The sequence below is a fragment of the Phalacrocorax carbo genome, chromosome 2 (genome assembly GCF_963921805.1).
Source record: "Phalacrocorax carbo chromosome 2, bPhaCar2.1, whole genome shotgun sequence".
NCBI classification, from domain to species: Eukaryota; Metazoa; Chordata; class Aves; order Suliformes; family Phalacrocoracidae; genus Phalacrocorax; species Phalacrocorax carbo.
In genome coordinates, this window is record NC_087514.1 from 105,544,182 (window position 1) to 105,569,102 (window position 24,921).

At 37.4% G+C, this 24,921-nt stretch overlaps 1 protein-coding gene across 3 annotated transcripts in view; it reads right to left on the reverse strand.

The window, feature by feature from the left end:
• The window catches only part of SLC12A7 (solute carrier family 12 member 7), a 68,053-nt gene that overhangs the window by 36,611 nt on the left and 6,521 nt on the right, over positions 1-24,921 (reverse strand). For 2 of the 3 annotated variants that reach the window (XM_064443783.1, XM_064443785.1), the window contains exons 2-7: positions 13,163-13,257; positions 10,835-10,957; positions 7,586-7,732; positions 6,787-6,841; positions 4,599-4,729; positions 744-985 (exon numbers count right to left, since the gene is read on the reverse strand). In XM_064443783.1, the coding sequence (XP_064299853.1) occupies positions 744-985; positions 4,599-4,729; positions 6,787-6,841; positions 7,586-7,732; positions 10,835-10,957; positions 13,163-13,257 (793 nt within the window). Of the gene's footprint in view, positions 1-743; positions 986-4,598; positions 4,730-6,786; positions 6,842-7,585; positions 7,733-10,834; positions 10,958-13,162; positions 13,258-19,919; positions 19,994-24,921 lie in introns of those variants that run through there. The other variant, XM_064443784.1, reaches the window with a different exon arrangement.

The window sequence follows — 24,921 nt, forward strand, 5'->3', positions numbered from 1 at the left end:
CATAACAGATGGTACTTCACAACAAAAGTTACCAAGCTGTTCTACTATCATGGTAATCTGTATCATTTTGTTAGCTCTCAAATCAGAAAAAGATGCACAGTAGTGCAACTCACGTTCTCATAACTGGACAAAGAAATAATTCTCAGTGAGCTAAGAGGTACAATCTAGAAGGGTTAAGAAGCATATATGCCATGTGTGACAACAATAAAATTTTATTTTATTAACAAGAAGATAGAAAGCCTTCATAAACACAAATGAATTTAACACTGCAATGTCTCCATTTTAAGTAGAGAGAAATGGAAGTTTCACAAGTTGCCTCATGACAAAAAGTTTGAAAGTGTCTTTCTTTTGTAACTATGCTTCATAACTACAATGTTTTCTTGAAGTTTTAACTTTATTCTATAGGATTTTAGTTTAATTCTTTAGATAAAGCACCTATATTTACTGTCAGCATAAACCACCTTCCTGTTCTTTAGGTGTGGATGGAATAATGGCCAGTAACTCTAAGTACCAAAGAACATTTTTTCCAGAGTATCATGTCTTACGATCAATGAGAGAAAGATTTGGATAGGTAATTCAGAACAACGAATGAGCACATAATTGCCTAACACACATAAAACCTTCTACTGAAGCCAATGTGCTTAACGTTTAGCTTAAAACATGCTATGGTTATGGTAGCTATTCCCTCCCCACACTTTTTTTTTTTCTTAATAACCCACACTACTTAAAGATATTGCACTTACGGAAAGTCAGGTGGGTCAAAAGCAGTCTTAATCACTCCAGCATATATGGCAATGATGGAAAGAATCACACAGGCAAGGAAGACCAGTGCAAGCTTGTTGACATACTTTACTCCCACAAAAACTACTATGGCCATTAGAATGATAATACATGTTCCATAAACTCTCATGTTGTTCAGCATAGCCTCTGCTTCATCAGCAGCACTTTCTGCTTTAAATATAGCAGCACTCGGAGAAATGTAGGTCTGCAAAAGATACAGTGAACTATCATACATCTACTAACAAACATTTTATTAATAAATCATTTACTTGAACTTCTATTACAATGTCAGTTTTATTCCTTCACAAACCAGTTCAACCAGATGACACAGGAATTTAGGAAATGTAGAGGTAAAAGGAAGGGGTAGGCAGGGATGAAGAAAAATGAGTTTTGAGAATGAGGTACTGCATTTGATCCAGTTTCTTCTCTTCCCTTTAAGAGTTTCCACTCCTCAAATTCATGTCTCTGCCAGACAGGAAAAAACATTAAGGACCCGTGACAATTTACAAAACTTAAAAGAAAAAACCCAAATGAAAAACTAGCTCACACACTGAGCTCAAACCTGATATACCCTAGATTAGTTTGAAGCATTTGCTGATTGATAATTCCATTGACTGAAACAAAATATGAAGAATCAAACAAAAGCACAGTTAAAAAAAAAACTAAAAATGTTTTCAGTACTATAGTCCCTGCATTATATTTCATGAAATTCAAAAATACTTTAAACATTATACCTTGAAAAAAATGTTTTATGCTGTGACTCTGTGTGTGGTTACCTTTATTTTTAATCTGAAACTGCAACAGCACAATTTAAGATTAGTGTGGCGAAGCTTAGTCCTGTGCTAGAACACATAATTTAAACAGACAATTTAAAGAGAATCAAACAGGATTCTCTTAAGGATCTCTATTTCATATAATTTTGTTCTGGGTTCTACCTGAAAAGAAGGTGGAAGCACAGCTTATACGACTTACACTGATAAATGTAAATTAGAAGACCAACTCTGACCTATAGTTCTGAGACATTTGTGTACATGATAAAGATATCTTTATTCCTTCTTCTAACACCTTAGGGGAGTACTGGGGCTTGAGGCAGCTCTGCTCCTTTAAAACAACTGCTATACTGGCTATCCTTAAATAATCTATCTTCTAAAAGCAGGAAGAAACTTTGAGCAGGAAGCTATCCTGGTATGTTCAGAACCAAGATCCAAAAACAGACATAAGCAAGTCTTTACTAGTATTTTCTTTAAAATTCATTTAATTAGCTTAAACTAAATTTTAATTTAAATTTAAATCTAGTAAATTATTTACTAGAGTGCTAGAAGAGATGCAAATTTTCACATCACCATGAAAGAAAACAAAAAAGGCAAAACAAAAAACTGATTACAGATAGAGTATTTACATATTTTTTTTTAAAAAAAATCCAACATTGTGATGTTGCAGAAGTATCAGGCTCTGCATGGAGGTACTCCAGAAGGTTTTCCTGTGCACGTTGTTGGCCTGCTCTTCACAGCCTTTGCTGCGGAAAGCCACAGGCAGATGACGAATTTCTACCCCTCTAAATAAACCATGTCCCAGTGAAGAGGGGAAAAACAAACAAACAAAAAAATCCAAACAAACAAAAAAAGGCACAAGTATTGTGGGTTTGTGGCTATGACACTATGACAGCCGTTTGCTCTGGTCTTCTGCCAGATATGATGTCCTGGGAGGCTTTTTACTTTTAATTCCATACCTGAAACCCATACATGTTTATTAGCAGTACGTAAAACCAGTGTAACTCAAGTAGGGAGAACAGAGCACCAAATCCAAACCACAACGTGACATGGTGCTAGCATTGTTAATATAGATCAGATCTCACAAGCTAACAGGAGTGCGTGAGGACTGTCTCTAATTTCAAATTCAGGCTTTTCTGAATTTATGACATGGGTCACAGTAAGTAACAAGGAGGAATTCTGAAGTACCTCCTGTGCATATCTGCACAGTTGTGATATGATGACCAATAACTCTCTGACCCCTCCTGGATGAGGCAAAGCCACAGTAGCTGGGCTATTGCCACACAGGCAGTCTTCCACAGAATCTTTAGAACAATATGAAATTTCCAAGCCAGTAGTCTGAAAAGGAGGAAGGGGGATAGATTCTTAATTCCTGCCTCATAGGAGACGTACCCTTCATGTCCTCCTTAACCTTTCATTGTGCAGCAGCTTTCACCAGTGCACATGGCAGTGCCAAGCACTGAGAAGCTGAAAAGTTTCTGTGAGTTATCCTGGGAACGCTTGCCTGATGCCAAGTCCAATGACTTTCATTTGGAAGAAAGATGAGTCCTCCTAGACCTTAAGAAAGCATGGCTTAAGAGGACTTATGCCATACTTACCCAGAGTAAGCAGAAATGTAGAGCCACCTAGGTGTGTTGACTGCTTACTATAAAGTAGTTGCCAGAGTTAAAAATCTTAGTCATGATCTCAAAACTACAACAGTAAAATGGAAAATTAATGCTGGTAGATACAAAGTAAGTAGAAGCTCCCCTGAAGAGCTCACTAAAGGATTCAGGGCTCAAAGGCATACAGCCTGGGAAAAATTAAACAAGATATACATTGAGAATTTACTTACAGCAAGACAACAACAACAAAAGCACCCAAAATGCAAAAACCTCAAGACATTGAAAAGACAAAGGATGAGTAATATCATGAAATCCACATGCTTGTTAAAACTTGTGTGAATGACAAGGAAAGGAACCAAACCCTTCTTGTGTTAGATTGGAGAAAGAGAGAAAGACGGACGGACAGAAAAGACGGACGGACAGAAAAGACAGAAAAAAAAGAGTAAAATTTCACTCAGTTGAAGAAAAAGGAGACCCCAAAGCAAAAAAGGTAAACTGACTCTCAAGATGAAATCTTTAGCTTTTCAATTCCAAGTCTAAGATGACCTAAAGGAAGTGCTATATGTCTCTGTGCATTTTTGTATGTTGTCCTCTCCTTTTCCAAACAACACAAAAGCACAAAAAGTTTGATCCACATATTTTGCTAAGTTTGCTGTGGTGTACCATGAACATATGCAGACAAACATTTAAAGAAGAAATTAATTCCTTCACATTTGTAAATAAACAATTTAAAAAAAAAAAAGTAGAATAACTGACTTAGCATCACTAAATCCAAATGACATTTCAGAGGCCCTGGAAATAGGCATTGTCAACTATGATTTAATCTGCAACGTAACGTGACATTTCATTAAGGACTGCGCTATTTCTTGGGGCATTTTTTGTCATTTTCGGTACAAAAGTTGTAGGTTTAAGTTGGTACAAAAATCACTGAATTAAATCTTAAAATGTCTCCAAAGTCTGCCTGTTGATCTAATGTTCTTTTCTGCAAAATCTACTGAAATATTTACTATTTCTTTTTCATCTCCAGTTTGGTCCTATACATCTAGTTTTGGAATTTTAGGTATGTCTTACTAAAATTAATAGTTTTCCTTGCAACTCTATAGGCGTACAGTAGCACAGGCATAATTTATGGGATATTTGATATTCGGGACATGTTATGAAAAGGTGGATCTGGTGCAAATTATTAAATGTCAGTTACCAAATTCTGTTTGGTTCCTACTTTAAGTAGAATGTATTTTCCTTCAATTTATTTTTGCATTGCTGATCAGAATTTTTTTAACTTTTTCAAACAGTCACGAGTAAGAATAAATATTGACATACTAGAAATATCATATCAAAACATTAAAAGCTAATGAACTAGAACGCATTTTAGGCCAAGTGCATTCCTCAGTCATCTCACAAAACTGCCGAAATACATTTACTCTTAAAAGAAACTAGTACTTACCAATAAAATTTCAATGGTACCAAGAATATACATTGCTCCTGCAAAGGTTGTACCCAAGTAGAAACAAAGTCCCACTGCTCCACCAAACTCTGGCCCTAAAGATCTTGAAATCATATAGTAAGAGCCTCCAGCTGTGAATTTAACAAGAAAAAAAACCAAAAAGAGATGACGACTCATATTAAGGACAACAGCAGAGACCAAAAATTTCAATTGTTCAATCAACATAATCAAGACAACTGCTCCGTGTGTCTCCATTGATATGTTCGTACTAAAACTGTATTCAGTGACTATACCAACTATGCAGTTAGAATATACATTTCAAAATTAATATTCCCATGTGCATTTCCTGGGGAACAGAAAAGAAACACCAAGGAAAAATGAGGAAAATATCAACAAGGTAAACAATCTAAAAGTAAAATAAGATAATGATATACAGGTAGAAAGTAAGGAATTTTTCCCATCTATTTATAACTTCAAGCTGTTCACAGTCAAACAATAATCTTCCAGAATAATTTCTTTATGACATAGGGACAAAATCGAATTTGCCTCACTAATATGCATTCTTTTTCTTTTTTGTAATGAAACCTTTACCACTTTCAAAACAGGCATTTTTTTCAGTAGCATTTAGAAGTGTTAGGTAGGGATTGCTTTTTTGTCTACTCATTTACTATTCACTTTGCCCCTGAATTTTTCAATTCCTCTCACCCAAATTTCCCATATACATGCATCATGTTTCTTTACGTCATTAGCTAGACACACACCCTCTGCCCCCCTCATTTCGACTGTATCATTTCCCTTTCCATAGGCTCTAAGATTCAAGCTCTTGCTCTCTTTATCTAGACTTCCCCCCAACCCCCTCAAGGCATGCTCCTCTCTGGTTCCCTCTCCATCTTCTCTTAAATTCATGTCTGTCCCACTCATGGCAACTGAGCAAGAAAGAGGAGACAGAATGGAAGTGCTTTATTTTAAATAAACATACACCAGCCTTGTATAAAATTAGTCTGCAAATAAGAAATATATTTCTTATCAAAAGGGCTGAGTCTAAAACTGTTTTTCAATATGAAAAAATGAGAAACTAACCAAAAAAAAATGTATGCTGCATCACCAATCCTTTTACTAAATACAATGCTGTTGTATATAATGCCAAGAGACAAGACCCTGCTGTTCAGGTCTCTTTCAATCCTAGGTTCCTATCTGTGCTTTCTGCTTCCTCCATACACTCCAGCAGAAGCAGCACTTCTCTAAGAAACTGGCACCAAGAAAAAGAAGTAAAAATTAAGAACTGTGTGGTGTAAGAACTGCCAACTTCAAAGATTTCTGTGACACTCAGATGTTAAGCAAAACCTTTACGATGAACTTTAAAAATATGAGGGGGAAAAGAGCAGAACATTTTAGTTATCTGGTCACTGATTAGAATAACTACATTTCACTATAAAATATAATTATTTTTAAAAATTTTCTACTGTATTTATATTTCATATATGGTACTGTATCCATGAAATGCAATTATTCTACACCCTGCACAAGCTGTAGTATTTACTTTTGTCCAACAACTTATGCATCACTACTGGAACCCCTTACTAAGCTGGAGAAGCTCTGCAAGTGAGGATAAAGTTAAAAATTCAGGTAAAACGTTCAGTGTTCATAACAATGTCTGAACACCAGTATTATCAATTAATGTGTTGAGAGACTGAAAAGGTTAAGAGCTTCAAAGGCTAACTGATACTGTATTTTAAAAGTCAGCTTCATAACTGAAGAGGAACAAATTCATCTATTTATCCTGAAAATTTAAGGAGATGAGCGTAACCTAGAGTGCTTTTACAGAAAAAGATTTCTGCCAGCAGATTGGCAAAGAAAAAGAAAAAGCAGCCTTATTTGTAAATTTGTAAAGAAATCTGCTTTGCATGAAGACAAGTCTCTATTAGTTCAAATTATAACATCTTGTCTTCATTCAAACAGAATCAAATGATTGATGACAAAAAGTGTGCTACAGTTCATAATTCTCAGAAGGTCCAGTTAAAAGATTGCATCTCACCGTAAGAAGACATTTATAAATCAGTTAAAAAAAAAGTATGCACTTGACACAAAAAGCATTGCTTCTGATATCTCAGACTACAGTAATTTCTTATCCCAGCTTCAAACTTCAGTTATTTGACCATTCACCATTAAAGATAAAATTCTTCATTACCTGGAACCACGCCATTTGTTGCTATTGCACTCATTGAAATTGCAGTTAGCATAGTCTGTGGAAGGATGAAATAGAGGAAATTTAAAATAATTAAAGTTTTTCGAAAGATGGGGCAAGATAAAGTTATCAAACGAAACTAGGATTTGTTTTTTAAATAAGATGTTACAGGAACCAAAAATTATCATATTTTTTGTTAGGAATATCCATGTAAATCAAGTACTAAAATTTTTCAGTAGAAGATTTGGTTAATTTAGATGTCTGAGACAGTCTTTACAGAAAGCACTGGAAGAATACAGACCACTAAATATACTTAAAGTAAAATATTTATTATTCCAATTAAATAGTAGTCACAAACTGATAGAGTATCATTGTTATGACAATATCATCTACTAGTGGTCTCACATTCCAAAATATTAATTTATGGATATAATGCTGTGGATTGATTTGTAGTTTATATTTGTTTGTTCTGAAGTTGTGAAAAGCAGAACAGTTCAGGTCTCCATGTAAGTAATGAAGTATTTGCTAAAAGTTGATTTAATAAAATCCATATAATACTTCAAAAAAACCTTACTGTGGTCAACTCAAAAGAAATTCCATACAGGCTAGAATGTCATGTGACACTCAGTGTACGCATATATGTATATATATTTACACATACATATGTATATATCCCATATCTCTCAATTGCACTGATACTTAAGCATTATGGAGAAATCTTTCTCTGTTACTCATATACTAGAAGGCAGTAGAACTCTTGTAACAGAGATTTGGTCAGTAGTAAAGAAAAAAGTTAACTTACACAAGCACAACACATGAACACGATGATGAAAGATTCAAGAACTCCAGCTGTTCCCACAATCCATGTTAAACGTAGGAAAAGGATGACTCCCAAGATGTTTTGCAAGCAGGGCAGGTACACCCCAATAAAAGTGCCCATACGTGGAACCTGGAAACAAAGTCAGAATGTTAATTCCTTTGCACTAAACAATTTAGAGTCCATAAGCACTTTCTTCTGCAAACACTTATCACAAATGCCAAGTGAAATTGAATGGTAGCTTCAGAGTGTCCAGCTTCACAAATATTCATAGGCTATTTATGCAGAAAGATTCCTGAAAAGACAGAAAATTATTTGTGATAGCCTTTTATGATCCTCCTGTTCCACAGGAATTAGGATGAACCCTTCACAGGGGTAGGATGCCCCTTTATCTGTTGATTACAAAGCTTTACAAACTTAAAGCTGTCTTCTGAAACACCAGTTAGACTACTGTTGAAGATAAGTTAACACCATAATTAAAATACCAAATATATTCTGCAAAAAGTTGATCACCATTGCCGTGCAGCTGGTCCACAAAATGGTATTCAACAATAAGTGTTTTCAACTTTAAAAAAAGACAGAAAAGATATTATGACAAGGCCAGAAGAAATGCAGAGCTGACTAAAATTTGTTTTTACAAAAGTTGTAAAACCTGCCACACCATAGTGTATTTGTTTGTACTTTTTCTTTGCATCAAAAAGGGCATCGCCAGCAGAGATAAAGAAGTCATCATCCCGCTACTCAGCGTTTGTCAGGCCACACCTGGAATACCGCATACAGTTCTGGTCCCCGCTCTTCAAAAAGGATGTGGACAGGCTGGAAGGGGTCCAGAGAAGGACCACCAAGATGATCAAAGGACTGGGAAGCCTGCCATACGAGGATAGGCTGGGAGAGCTGCGTTTGTTCAGCCTTGAGAAAACGAGGCTTAGAGGGGATCCCATCACCATGTACCAGTACTTAAGGGGTAGCTACAAAGGAGATAGAGGTTCCCTTTTTACACGGAGTCACATGGAGAGGACAAGGGGGAATGGACAGAAGTTGCTCTAGGGGAGATTCCGATTGGACACCAGAGGAAAATTTTTCACATTGAGGAGAGTCAACCATTGGAATAATCTCCCCAGGGAAGTGGTTCACTCGGCCACATTGGACACATCCAAGAGTTGTCTAGACAGGGTGCTGGGCCATCTTGTCTAGACTGTGTTCTTCCCAGAAAGGTTGGACTAGATGATCCCTGAGGTCCCTTCCAACCTGTGATTCTGTGATTCTATTTGCTGGTGATCACCAGCAAATCATCACACAAAAGCATGAAGGCTTCATCATTAAAGTTCCAACCTTCTACACTCATTAAGAAATCAGGCCTTGAAATACTCAACTTATAAGCACTAGTTATACACAGTAGGTTTCCAGATACAGAAGCTCTTCTTAAATCACAACTCAGGCTGTGAAAAAAAGGCAATTAATTTAAATAAATAAGCAGTATTGGTGCTTTATAAGTTAAAAAAAACTATTAAGAAAACACTAAGTTTCCAAGTACTTATAGGGAACCATGGAATGCCATTTAGACTACTATCTTTATTTTTGGCATCTTGGGCAATATCCATGTGCAACATCAATGCTACTGTCTCAATTACGCCATTAAAAACTCTACTCTGCCAGGCTACTACTTAACCATCACTTAATTTCAGACATTGAACTGAAAAAAGATGCACACATAGAAATCATGTTTTCAGGCCACCAGATGGTGCAAGTGAGGACGCATTCATTTGGCTAGTCAGTTCCAGGGGGACTAACACTGTGATGCATTAACAAAAACCTCTGCACAGCAGCTGGACGGAGGACAGGGATCAACCCAAGGAATGCGTGACCTGATCAGCATTGGTCTTCTCATATCTCAAGCTGTATCTTCAGATGAGAACAAGCAAATACAGAACAAGCACAATAAGACAAACTAAAAAGCCCACACAAACAAATGCAGGCTAAGCAAAAAGCTAAAACAAACAGCTGGACTTCATTCCTCACCCTTGCCCATTGTCCTGGTACCAATTTCCTATACACGTCAAGTCCTAATGCAGACAGTCCTATTGCAAATATTCAGGTACCATAACTTAGATATCTCTTCCAGTCAAATCAGCTCCAGTTCTAACCTTATTTTCAAGCACCTTTTCATATCTGTCTCTTCTGCTATGTGCTCATTTCCTCTTATTAATTCTTATGTGCTTCTCCACCTTTCTCCATAGCTCAGCACACAAACTCAGTAGCAGCAGCCCTTCTACACAAAGGTAAGTGACTCCCAGTACTCTCCTTTTTCCCAGTATCTGCCCTAAATTTATTAGTTTCAGTCACCATGCTCAACCACTTCCAGGTCACCATCCCTCCTTGCCTGGGAGTTTTTGTACTCTGTGAGATCACATGTTTTTGATCCAAGCTTGCTCCTTCTGAAACAGCTCCCTGCTCATAAAGTGATCAGTCCAACACCTCACTGCAGACTCCAACTGTTGTGTATGTTCCATTTCTACAGAGGCCCAAATAGGCACTTGGGTATCCAGTAGACAACCCTTGAAGAATTCATTTGCTGTCTTCTAGCAAGTGTGTTTAAGGATGTGTCAAGCAAAGTCTTTGCCTTTCCTTCCCCCCGCCTCCTGATAAATATAATATTTTTGAGGTATGCAACAAAATGTTTCCCTGGAATGTATCTGTTAAGTTTTAAAAATACTTATTCCAACACACAGAAACAAGAGAGCGACTCAGAAACTGCTACCATGTTAACAGGAGAAAATATGCTTATGGATTTAAAAGAGTGACCTGTGTCATCTCAAGTTTCCCTTAAATTTCACCTTTAGGTAAAAACCCAGGTAACTCAAGTGTATTAATAAGCCAGTGTCACCCCCAACCCCCACAACCATCCTGTAGCCTCACTAGAGATTGGCAAAAGGTACTGATACTCATACAAGTACAGCAGGAAGAAGAAAAGAAAGGAAGAGGAAACTGGGTGCACCACACACTTCAGGTCCTAGCTTTGTAGACATTTTATCTAGGGCTTTTACAGCAAGGTCTTGCTAAAACATGCTAACAAGAACACTGAATTAACAGAAGGCCTACAGCAAATGCTTCAATTTTAAATACAGTATTACAAATCTCACTCCTGTTTTTACGCATCTCCACATTTTCTTTTTAGGTTGAAAAATACTGAGACAAAGCTAGCCACAAAAAACAACTTATTAGAAGTTTAAATACCTTGACTTCCTTTCGCTTGCTGTCTTCATCTGCTTCATGTTCCACCACACCTTGAGTCAGATTAGTGTAATTTGCTAGTTTATTAAGAAGAGATGACACCATGGGATTACTATCCATTTCTTCCTGTTGGGATTTTAAGAGTAATGGATTTATTATATGTTATTTTAAAAGTAATGATGTTATGATACTACTTCAAACACATACTCAAAAGGTCAGCCCTGATTCACCCAAATCCAAAAATTACCATGCCAAGATACCAGTCATCTTTCAACCAACAAGAGTTCTAAATCTTTCTAGAAGCTTAACACTATCTATTGCTATCTTGCAATATTTCTTTCATGTTTTTACACTGCCTCATAATATGCAGCTTGCACAGCTGCATATTAAGGGAAATGTAGAGAAGGGCTGTTAATTATAAAAATCTGTTCCTACAACAATACAGCTTTTAGGGGATTGTACTGGCAGGGTTGAGTCATTAGGCTGTTTTTCCAGCATCTTGCTTGTGCCTAGAGAGTGACCTCAGATGATTCTCTCAAGGACCAAGATACTTAAGGATGACTCTCAGCCTACTGTTGTAGGCTTACATGTTTTATCTTAAACCACGCATACTACTTCTGAAGTATTCCTTTGTTTAAAATACAGGCACATATGCATATCATATGTAATATTACTTGACACAGAAGTAAGCCCATCTTTATTTAGCCAAATACCTGCTACAAAACAAAAACATACTGAAACAAGTAAAATCCTGGAGAAGCATATACAATAAAAGGATTCCAAGAAAAGCAGAACCAGATAATTCAATCAAGTACACAAGATTAAATATTGGAAGACGAGATCAGAATTGCAAATAGGAAGACAAGAACTAAGGCATCTCTGCCTGAGGCATTAGGTCACGATAATCATTGTTTTAATAGCCACACAAGTCAGCTGAAAACATGAGAAGAGTAAGATTGTAGGAAATATACTACGAACATATATACTATCAAAAAAGATTCACCACTACAACAGCAATGGTGATGAAGCCACTAGAAGACTTTCAATGTGATGCTAAAACAGCATGGTCTATAATCTGAGATATGTAAAAGACAGTCATCATTATAGCATCAGCTGAGGATTTCATGTCAGCAAGTATTCAAAATAACTGATGCAAGCATACAATCAAAGGAGATCAGGGACAAAAAGCAGCTATGGCCAAGTTATCAACACTGAGGAATACAATGGCTAATTTGAACAACAAGAAGTTTTGGACACTGCTTTGTGGAACACAGCTTGGAGAGAAATTCAGTGACAAAACTCCACTACCACGGTAACTGTCAAAAGATAGTAAGAAATTCCATACGCAACAGAGACACAATTAATGACCAACATTACTTCAACCCTTAGCACAATCTTCTCTAAGACTTAGTGAAAAATAATAAAAATATATTATTTGGGTCAAGCAGAAAGAGGGAACTGAAAGGTCATGTCCTCTGTGCAAAGATACTTGAAAGGAAGAAGAAAGGAGCATAAGACAATGACAAGAAAATAGTGGGTAGAATACAACAGCAAGATGGCTAAGCAAACAATGTTGGAAGGAACCTGTTTATTGTTACCAGCAAGCATCAAAGCAAGAGCAGTTGATGCTGCTAGAGCATAAGAACTTGAGTTAAACTTTACTAAAAACACTGTGTCATTGCAAAAGTGGCACTTAAGTATACCATATCAATATATTTCTCTTTCCAGTAAATGATTGCAATAATTCAGAGAATGAAACAGATATTAAGCTTGCATTATAAAGTAGATGCTTATATTACAAAGTAGAGATAACAATAGTATGCTCTACACTGTAAATGGACAATATAAGTCATGGCCTATCACTGTTTAATAGTTTTGCTGCTTTAACAGAAGTCTGTATTTCCCCTGTCCAACACAATATATTTGCTAATCCTTTTAAAACTGGATATTGCTTTGTTAAAAGCAATAAATTTAACTTTCAGCAGCTTTCTCTAACAATAATTTCTAGCTCCTAGCCCAAAAATTTTAAACGCAAAAAGGCTTATTTCATATCTTCACATCAATGCATATCAAAATTTACTGTTCTTGCCTATACAGATAAACTAAAACATGGAAGAAAGAAAACTCAGCGCTTTTTTTTTTTGTTACATAACTCAAATCCACTGAAATAGAATGGTTAGCAGAAACCGAACTACTGAAAATTTTTTATAATTTTCCACCCCCACCCCTCCAAATTTCAAGAGATAAAGAAAAACAGGGATTCGTTTGTTTTCATCTTTATACTAGAGCTTCAATCAAAGGTGAAATATATTTTTGGGGTCTTTAACTTACCTCAAAGAGAGCCATATTCTTTCCTTCATACATGTTTGCTCTGTCCATCTCTGCATTGTTAATAAATGGACTACTTTCCCTGGCAGTCCCATCCCCTGTTGGAAAAGTGCAACAGTTAGAAACAAAAGGAAAAAAAAAAAAAGAAAAAGACAAGTTATACCGTAAAAGGAATGGTCAGAACATGCTGGTTTAAGAACTGGTTCTAGATAACACTGGAGGTGGCTGCCAAACCCTGTGTCTTTGTCCCATCCACATTTAGTGGATGTAAACTTTACTTCCTTAATCTTTGTATAGTGTTCTTCCTCTTTACTATTACTTATTATTCTTTTTTTTATACACACACACACACACACACACTGATTTCTCCCTTCCACCCTGACCCATCTTTCTAGTTTACTTTAAAGCACTTGATAATAAACCTTCTGGGCAGCACCACACACCACCACAACCACCACCACCTCCCCACCTTCTCATTATTTTACTGACTGCCTAAAAAAATTCCAGTACTTGGGGCAGGAATTTATGAAAAGACAACATAAAAGTAATTATTTTTTAAAGGTGGTGGGGACTCATCCATGATGCTATATTTATTCTATTCCTTATTGAAACATCCATCTAACTAAGCTATAAGCTCCCCTGACCTCCTCTGGCACACCTCTCAAAAAATATAGCATCACTTTCACTGCTGTCCAGCCCACGCAATACAGAAGCTATTACATGCTGAAACTATCACAACATTGGCACTTCCAAGTAGTCTGAAGTCTTTGCCTGTGCCACTTTACCTGTCCTGTGCTTTTGCCTATATAGTTACAGCAATAGCACCTACAGTCTCTTCTCTAGAGAATGAAGGAACAGCTGGAGAACAAGTTGCACTCTTTTCCCTGTGTCCTCCACTCCGCCCTAAAGCAAATGAGGGACTACAGCCCTGATGGATTTCCTATCACTCTCCACAGCATCACTATACTTACTGGTATCATGACATAGAAGTGGCGTACTATCATAAGAGACTCCATTAGGGCTCTGGAATTAATTCCATGATCCAGAGAGGAACTGTTGATGAATTCATCCACAGTTACTGTTCTTCTATCCATATCCTCCAGCTTTCATTGTTCTGTTTCTCTACAGTTTACAATTAGTCCCCCATTGCTTCAATGCTGGCTAGGTCCCCTGCTCCTCCAACAACACTTAATGCAAGGCCAGCAGAAGGAGCACTGTAAACACAAAATAATCTCCCTCATGGACCAGCACCTTGAGATGTTTCACAGTGCACGGACATGCTGGTTTGGCATAAGATTGTCTGAGAAATTGGCATTTATCCTTTAATCAGCTCCATCGTACTTTGAGAAAGGTTCAGTTAGCTTTTCCACAGACAATAAAAAGCAACTGTCCCCAAGCAAACACATGCTGACTCCTCTCATCATCTTGCTAAAGCATACAAGCACTAGAACTTCTTAATTCAGACACTGCATTTTCTTCCCAAGATTTCTGGAACATTGTTCTTTTAGCTCCATTCCTTGAAATGGCCACATTACTTTAGCTGAAGTTTTTACAAAGCATTCATTACAAGGCACATTCCCAAGTTAAAATAAAAAATAAGGCTGCTTGATATTTGTCTTGCTAAGACCACGCTCTATTGACTTTCTTGCCTATTGACAGCTGGTAGCAGTACTTGTTAGCTAAATATTAGCACTCCATTCTGGGTACTTTCAACCCCTCCAGGAAGGATTACTCTTCAAAAAGCAAGCTGGGAAATTTCAAGTATTGTTTTCCATTCATAGAGTGTAATGTCACTGGAGTTACTACTTCAGTGGGTATCTAAGCATCAAAAGGGTAACCAAACAAATAATGTGAATCAATATTCACAATTCTGAGGTTAAAGAATATAGCTTTGTCTTATCAGTTCTGGAGGTAAAAATCAGCATCTCAGCACTGTATTTTAAATTTTAAGTAGGAGAATAATGAAGTCTTCCCCTATATGCCTTTATTTCTAAACATTAGTTACTTGGCTTTACTCCAAAAGCAAAAAGCTCAGAGAGAGCATGTCTCTAACAAACAAGTCTTGTCAAATGCACCTAACTTCAACTGGAAGAACACAGAACTTTTGTTTCCTATTCTTCATATCCTTTTTTGGTGTTTCCAACCAATATTCTACCTATTTTAAAGCTTTCTAATGCTAGTCTTCAAAACAGCCTGTCACTACCAGACTCTAGAAGTCTCCTGTTTCTTTCTCTCTTCTTATTTTGTGAATGTTTGGTACAGCATATTTATAGTATTTGATATGATCAGCATTATCTATTTTAGCTCCATTTGAAAGAGGGACAATACTGAAAGAGTGACCACAAAAGTGTACTGACAAGTACTCTCATCTCCAGTTTGTTGGCTAGTCCAACAATTACAAACATCTTTGAACAAGCTCCTTTGAGTTTTCAGCATTGTTGTCACCAAAAGCATATTTCCTGTGAAGTAAACAGCAACACCTTTGGGAGTATTTAATGTGCTTAGAAATACAGTGAGCCTTACAAACATGTAACAAATTGACATGTATTACAGCATCCAGTAGAAAGAACTAGGTTTGGGACCTCAACACACCATCAACAACTATGGTGAGGTTAATCAAATAAGTTACTATCCCAATTCTTAGTTTATTCCTTCTTCAAAAGAAGGCATTCATTTAAAAAAACCAAAACCCCAGAACTAAAAAAAGAGACAGGATCTACACTTCTCATAATTGCTTAAATATCACCTCTGGAACACCAAGTGGAATGGAGCAAATAGTTTTTAGTATTTCAGTTGCTTCCACTGAGGTCACACGGAATGTAGAAATAGGTACTTCATTCCACGAGTCAGTCTCAAGACATTTACAGCTTTATGTTTTTATCCTATTGCCTTGAATTCAACGAGGAAGCTTAAAGATAATCAAATCGTAGAACCAACCCTTCCGATTGAGTCCAACCGTTAACCCAACACTACCAAGTCCACCACTAAACTATGTCCCTAAGCACCACATCTACATATATCTTAAATACCTCCAGGGACAGTGACTCAACCATGTCATTCAACCATGTTTTCGGCCAGCCTGTTCCAATGCTTGACAAGCAAATCACTGTTCCCTCAGGCTTCTTTGAAATTGTGTCAACTCAAACTCTTCTCAGGTGTGGAGGAGAGTTAAACATACAATAAAAATTATAACTTCCAATGTAGCTTTACACATTCCTCTAAGCTGCACATCTTTTGGAACCCAGTTAAAACAGTGAAAATCTGTATTTACTGTTCCTTGATTTCTGAAAGTAATTCAAGTTGTAAGGGTTTACAGAAAAATCTTAAATCTGGACTAGATTAGTAGTCCACCTGAGCCACTATTTCATCTTGGACCACCACTGGTATTAGAAGATCCCTAAGAAATTCAAAATAAAACAATTTAAAAAAAAAAAAAATCTTCTATGAGCTTGATTATGGTATAGAGTTTACTCTATTTTATGACACACACAAACCCACCTGTTGATGTGACACTCCATTCCACCAAACATAAGGTGTTCAAAGCCTAAGATTAGAAATAAATCTGTTCCCACACCCTCAAATATATACTTTTAAAGATATCATTATTATTTTTGATCTGCTGTGGAATGTTCACATAACATAGCACAACTCTGTGCTTACTCATGGACCAGTAAACAAACTAAAGCTATAACTAATGTAACTTTCCTAGAAGCCCGTCTGCTATTTTCTGCATTGATGGAACATGCAAAAATACCTACTTTTGATTTCTACAGATACTCAAGCACTGTGATGGGTGTAGCTATATTTACATGGAAATTAGCTGCTAATTACATTTTCTTTTCTACATGAGATATAGAGCTGCAAGCAGAGAAGGTAGGAGACATGTCTCAAGTTTGGGACGTAATATTCAGAGTGTTCGTGCAGATCATCACGATGTGCACCCCAGCCCCCAGTTGCCAATGCAGCGTAACACACAGAAGTTATGACAAACCGCTCCAGAGTTGCACTAGCCTCAAGTTTAGAACTGCCAATGTCATCAGATGATTTCTCATAAACATTTCCACACACCAAACAAAACTTACATCAGAAATGTGTCTGCATATCACAATTCAAAGTGTTGGTCACAGAGACAAAAGATAGCACTTTGTTCAAATTCATATTCCTCTGAAGTTTCAGAGCAGTGATCCTCACTGACAGGTGTTTGAATACTTTAAGGTATGTTACCAGTTAAAATTTTCTAAGCTGATCCAAACTGGTCCATTTTATACAATGTAAGACAGAACCCAACAGTGTAGCTTAAGCAGGCAGAAGCCACTTTTGCCAACAAAGAGGTAGTCCTCTCATTCCCCTCCCACACTTACTACTCACCCATTTGTGTCCCTGTATCTCACTGTTCCTCACACAAACAGAACTATTTATTATAAATGCAATAGTAGTGTGTGCTTAACACTGAGTTAGGAGAATTGTTTTGCGTCTGTTTTTATTCTTGCTGCTACTTTTAATCCAGATGAGCTTGTGTGTTCACTACACAAATGCTTGTGCTGTCACTAGACATGCAATCAGTGTAGGAATGAGCAATCAGCATAAGCAAAACCACTTCCTTAGCACTGACATCAGTATTACTAAGTCATAGAACTATAGCAGTTGATTCCTGCTCCCCCATCAAGAGAGATAGAGTATGAAAAAAAGAGATCATTTAAGTGATCCTAAATTTCCACTAGGATGCCTGTTCAAGAGATTAAGGACAAAAATATTAGACCACCTAATCTGATTTCCTGTCCTTCCACAGGTTGCCAAATTTAATTTCTGCATTAGGCTTTATAACTTTGAAAATAAAACAAGAAAGAAAACCATAGTAAGATTTCACCATTGTATCTCAGTGTTTTCAGAATTGAAATAAGGAAAAAGCCTATCAGTTTATTTTTATAAAGATTAAGGGTTTTTAATTACTGAAAAAAATCTCTAAAAATTGTTCTTTATTGCTATTTAAATTTGGTTCTTTTCAAACTTCTAGTTGTAACATCCTAGTACAACTTCCAAATTTAAGCACTCACACTTAGTATTTTCTATCTGTGACAGTAACTACACTTACAAAATCATCTCAAGCTTCCTTTTGAAAAACATTTAAGTTCATGAAACACTTTCCTAACCTTTAATCATTTCTGCAGCAACATTCTCTCCAGCCTGTAAGTTATGCAAAAAGAAAAAATTTAAAAATTAACAATCAAATACAGCCTTCTAACACCAGTCTCAATCAGGCTATTTAGAGAAGTATAATCATCACCTCTCTACTCCAAGGATCAGGCTAGCCCTCTTTACCACAGCATTAAACCAAGCTCATGCCATTCTATTCCAGTCTGACCCCTAAATCCTTTCCAGATTCACTGCTTCCTTGCTGTCCCACACTCTGTCATTAATGATCACGTTCAAGAAGTGTTCCTATTTGCCTTTGCATTCAAACACATTTTGTCCAAAAAGCAAGCATCTGCCCCTCCTGTCATGATGTAAGAATTCAACTTCTATGTGAAAAATAAAAGCTGATTCTTTTTATATGGCAAAAGAATACAGATAGTGTTTAAAGAAGTGAGAACTATCTAGAGCTTTTGAACCACATGGCCTCCAATAAGGTAGCTTGGCTATGATAAGTTATAGCTGCTCTCTAAACAAGTACATGCGTAAAACTACAGTTTTGCTTCCCTCTAGAAACTTCTAACTTTATATACTGCTGCCTAAAGCAGTACCCAGTTGAAGAATAATACTGCACAGAGAAGTCTTAACCTTTCAGTTTCCAAATTACAACTGTTAATCACAGTCTATGTACCCTGAAGTAGGTTCTGGTTAGCCAGATACAGGTGAAAACCAACAGTTTTTAATAAAAATTATGATAACGTTTTCATTAAGTTTGTATTTGGTCATATAAAGAACAAACCACTACAAACAGAATATGAACAGAAGATCCTGTTTGCACAAGGGTAAACAAGCATTTACTGCTAATGTAAATAAACTTTTCAGGGTAAGAAATACATAAAGTTTAAAACTCACTAGAACTGATGTACAGAAGTGCCACATCCAAGAAAGCTGCCTGTGACAAAACACCTAATTCTATCTTCTCTATCATGCATATTTACTTCCTACATGTCCAAGTTTTTTATTGTCTGAGTTCTCCTTAGTTGCCTGCCAATCTTAAAATTTTTTTTTAATCACTCTTAATCCAAAAATACATAGAAGTATTCTTTAGAGCTCTAACATAAACTCAAGTTTTCAAAAGCTACTACCTTGCTTCAATTTAAATGATGAAAAGGCATTGATAACCTCATTTGAGAACATCTTGCCCCTGAATTTTTGCATCAAATAAATTTAAGAATTTAGTGCAATCTACTTCAAAGTTGCAGGTTATTGGGGGGGGGGTTAGTAAAGAAATGTCTAAATATATTTACTGTATCACCAATTTCTTGCATTATTTTTATCAATGACTAGCACAATTTATGTAAGTTATCTTGAAAAGCAGAACAAAGTATACTTAAGCTCCTTGTGAACCCCTTTACATAATATGGAGGATTCTAATACTACATCCACCACTTATCAACATCACTAAATTTTAGTTTTCCTTTACTTAGGCTACTAAGCACAGCCTACTGCTAATGAAAACACACTGCAGAAGCTCTTTATAAATTCTTTATAATATAGCTGGAAGTACAGAACCTGCTATTTCAGTAAAAGAGTCATTAGAACCACAGTATTGTCTTTTAAAGAGACTCACTTGGATTTGGTCCGCTTTCTTCATAATCTTGTTCGCGCATGATTAAGGAAAATCAAGTCATTCCCCTCTGCTGATTCTTCACATATCAAGAACTGAAACAGGAAACTGACAGTTGCTTCCTCCCAGCTTTGTGTAAGACCTCAAATCCTGTTTCTTACTAGTATTGGATTAATCCTGAAACAAGTCATTAAGGCTTCATGCAGCATGAAGCATGTACACGACACAGCCAAACTACATGACAGTCACAGAACTCTAAAGACAATTAAGCTGGAGGATTTCCGTCAGCAACAAACATCATGCTTAGTAAAATGGGCAGGATCAAGTTACTAAAACATCCCACATCTTCACCTAATAATAAATACATTTAAAGTTTTCTTTCCATCAAATAAATTTACTTTAAAATACCTCCACTAAGCAGACCAGTATACATTAGCAACAAGTAGTATTAACCTATTCCAAAGATCAGTCTACTATTTAAAAAAGCCAGTTTTATTCATCAGGTACATATTAGCAGATCTTAAGCAAACTAACCATAGGTATAGTTGCTACATGTTGATTTTCTGTAGCAAGAGCTTGCATTACTTGTAATTAAGATATAGCAGATAAAAAAAAAAACCACTTTAAAATGTAATTCTAGTAACTTTGCAAGCATTCTTTTTAAAAACAAGTATTTTGTCCTCTAAGACTGGCTGCATAATTTGTTGTCTTTCAAATATCACTGTTTTCTAGGTTATGCATTAATCTATTTCACACTTTCTATACCAGCCTTAAATAACTTCATACAAACTGTTTCAATTCTATTAAATGGATGTTATTGCTTAGAAGATAGTAGTTCCTGTGGTCAGATCTTTGAATCACATCCAAAATCTACTTGTCTGTGTGATGCTAACACCTATTACACAAGAATGGTCAGCTGTGGGAAGGTCAAAAGGGTTGAAGGCTCCTTCCAAGCCCATTGCCCAAAGTTCCTCCTTCCTAGAACCAGCTCTGGTGCTTTACTAAGCCCCTAAAAAAGCTGCTTTAGCTCACAGATGCTGCAAAAAGCCTCCCTCCTGCACCTCCCCACTTCGTTTGGGTTTGTTTCTTCCCACGCACCCCGCCCCCGAGACTGCTTCTCGTTCCTTACTAGCAAAACAGAGCTGTTGTGCAAGTCCTCAGCAGATGTTCCACAAAGGAAGAAAGGCCAGTAGAGGGACAGAGATAAGACTAATCAATGGCAGCAAGCTGTTAGGTTGTTTATGTCCTGGTAAATTTCCATCAGGACAGTTCCACAGTTAACAAAGCAAAGTTCTAACATACTTTCAAAGATGTTCTAAACTTTCCTTTCTGAAGCTAAAAGGAAAATACACAAGCTTCCCATTCAAGATTGGAATTAATCTGCTAAAAGGTTTTATTCTCTTCAAAAAGTAAGCTTGTAAAGAGATGCTTTTAATTTTAAAAAGTTTCAAATTTGTGTGCCCTTGTCAGAAGGCAAGAAACAGAATAATTTTTTCATTTCTTCTTCCAGAGAGAGAGAGAAAGAGAGGGAGGGAGGGAGTTTTTTCAGAAGATACATAAGTTTAAAAAAAAAGTTAAATCAGTTTTTGCAAAGAAGTTACCACTCAACATCTCACCTCCCAAAGGCTCACAGAATTATTTCCTAAACAGGTTGAATGCTGCTTATTTTTGGTTGCTATGAATTAGCTAAACAATACAGCTAATTAAGGTACCTAATTAAGAATGCTAGCTATAAAAATCAGAGAGCAGATAACAAATACTGTCCAGTTGACACAGACATCATTAAGCCATGCTTTCCTATAGCAGTGATTCAAGCACAAAGTTATTCAGGGACCATCTTTGAGTTTGTATACTGCTAACTGCTCATGAATCAATTTCTGGACTACCATCAGACCTTTAAAAGTAAGTAGGTAACACATTTGATGCCCTAAAACTCAAGGATGGCAATTTGGATGGTTGAGAAGCTGCTAAAGAAACAGCTATACCTCTTATAAAAGCAGGGTCAGGGTAACATAGTAAGAACTTGGTGTTGCACAACCTAGCGCATCAAAACGTCTTTCAATTTTGCAACTACTTGAAGATTTGCATATGAAATCAGACACACTGCCATTTACATAGACTTCATGTGGTGGGTTGACCTTGGCTATCCACCAGGTGCCCACCAAGCCACACTATCACTCCTCCTCAATAGGACAGGGGAGAAAATATGATTAAAAAGCTTGTGGGCTGAGAAAAGGACAGGGAGATCACTCAGCAATTACTGTCACAGGCAAAACAGACTCAGCTTGGGGAAATTAATTTATTACCAACTAAACAGAGTAGGGTAGAGAGAAATAAGGACTAATCTAAAAACACCTTCCCCCCCACCCCTCCCTTCTTCCCAGGTTCAACCTCATTCCCAACTTCTCTACTTCCTCCCCCCAAGCAGTGCCGAGGGTGGAGGAATGGGGGTTGCCGTCAGTTCACAATGTGTTGTCTCCACCACTCCTTCCTCCTCACGTTCTTCCCTTGCTCCAGCACAGAGTCCCACCCTTGGGAGACAGTCCTTCATGACCCTCTCCAATACAGGGTCCTTCCTAAGGGCTACAGTTCTTCAAGAACTGCTCCAGCATGGGCTTCCTCATGGGGTCACAGGTCCTGCCAGGAGCCTGCTCCAGCACGGGCTCTCCATGGGTCACAGCTTCCTTCAGAGCAAATCCACCTGCTCCAGTGTGGGGGTGCCCTCCAGGAGCTGCAGGGTGAACATCTGCTCCACGGGCTAAGGGGGACAGCTCACACCCATGGTCTTCACCACATGCAATGGAATCTCTGCTCTGGCACCTGGAGTGCCTCCTCACCTTCCATCTTCACTGACATTTCTCTTACATATTCTTACTTCTCTCTCCCAGCTGCTGTTGCACAGCTTTTTTTTTTTTCTTTTTAAATCCTTTCTTACCAACAGCACCAATGGGCTCAGCTTTGGCCAGTAGCGGGTCTGTCTCAGAGCTGGCTAGAACTGGCTAGAACAGCTGGCTCTGTCTGACAGAAGGGCAGCTTCTGGCATCTTCTCACAGAAGCCATCACTGCAGGCCCCTCACTACCAAAACCTTGCCATGTAAGCCCAACGCACTTCACCACATATTTTTCTTTCAGCAAGGAAGTAAAAGTGTTCACTACCACTGCCGAGAGCTATGACACCTTCTCCACGTTCCTGTCACCACTGCATCAAAGGTGCAAAGAGCCAAGGAAAACGTTCCAAACCTGAAGTACTCTTATCAGCTTGGGGCAGGGGAAGGTAAATAGAAACCTGACAGGATAAGCTACACTATTAGCAAAATTAAAATTCTGCTAGCTATTGTCTGGACAGTTCACAAAGCCATGGCATACAATTAATTGCAGTTACACAAATTATACTGCATACCAGAAACACTTCTCGTTCAACCAGTATATCAAACCAAGTAGGAAAAGAAATACTATCTGATTATGCAAAAAGTGCCACATAAGCCACAAAAGGATTGTGTGGAAAAAAAATAAAATTGGTAGGAGAAGCCATTTAAATTGGGAAAATTCCTTTACATATTTTCTTAAGGGAGGAACCCTCAAACTCGAATATTTCTACTCAGATAAGTCCCATGTGATAACTTCTATTGTTTTTTAGTCTAGAGAGCAAATAAAAATAGCACCAATTGTTTCTTTCCATGTGCTTTGCTATCTGTTTTTATGTAAAGCAGCAACATGGTTCAAAGATGCAGGAAAAACTAATCAGGCCAGTGCTGCCACAAGAGGTGGTTTTCTGTGATGGGGTAGGGGTAGAAAACACTGTTGTTCTGCAATGAGCGCATTCAAGGAAATAAAGCCTCTTAAAACAGCTTCTTTAAAACAACTATTTTTCTGTCATAGCTAGTTTCCTGCTGATTTGGCTCCCTAAAACAGTTCACAAGCAGTAGTACCGGAAAGAACAGAAATAATTTTTTTCCCAGCAGCAGCTAATAAGATCTGCTATGCAGTAACAAACTATATCCCTTACCAAAGGCAGCCTTTACAACGCTTACCTGTGAGCTTTTAACACAACAACAATCATCTTAAAATAAGATTTAAAAAATTACAAGAAAAGTTCTCTTATGAAAAAAACAGTAAGAGAGTTACAGCAGAAGACCTTTACGCACCGTATTCTGACGGCTGCAAAAGTATTATCATCAAAAGAAAGATCAGCAATAAGAGATCAAAAGTCTCAGTAATATATTTTCATTACGGGATCAGAGGAGTTGAAGTTATGAGGGTTGATATCACTACATTTGACATTAAAGTAGACTATTCCAGGAGAAAGTAAAGTTGTTTTATGACTAGAATTATTTACATTTAGCTTTTAGGCAATAAGTATAGTACCAGAATGTTAGCATTTCGTTCTCATGAAATTAACACAATGGAGTAAAAATAACAGCCTGCTGTCCATTTCAAGCATTAAGATCCTCTTCTTCACAAAAAAGGTCAAAACTGCAACAGTCTAAAAGAAGTGTTTAAACAGTTACAAAATGCTAAGTGTCCACTTACTCCACAGTGAAGTTTGGTTTATTATCCTTAACTCTGCCTCCTATATTTGGCCCCATTTCACTTGGGGCTGTCATAGCATCCTTCTCTTTAAACTGGGGAGATGTGGATTTGATGGGTGGACTGTTAGGTGGATAAGGAATTGCTTGGGTGGTCACATCCAGAGGGTGGTGCTCAATGTGTCCCTCAAGGGTCACCTGTAGACCAGTACTGTTTAATATCTTCATCAGTGACAAAGACAGAAGGATCGAGTGCACCCTTCAGCAAGTTTGCAGATGCCACCAAGCTGAATGGTGCAGTTGACACACCAGAAGGATGGGATGTCATCCAGACAGACCTGGACAAGCTGGAGAGGTGGGCCTATGAGAACCTCATGAGGCCAAGTGCAAGGTCCTGCACATAGGTCAGGGCAACCCCTGATATCAATACAGGCTGGGAGATTAAGGGATTGAGAGTGGCCCTGCGGAGGAGGACTTGG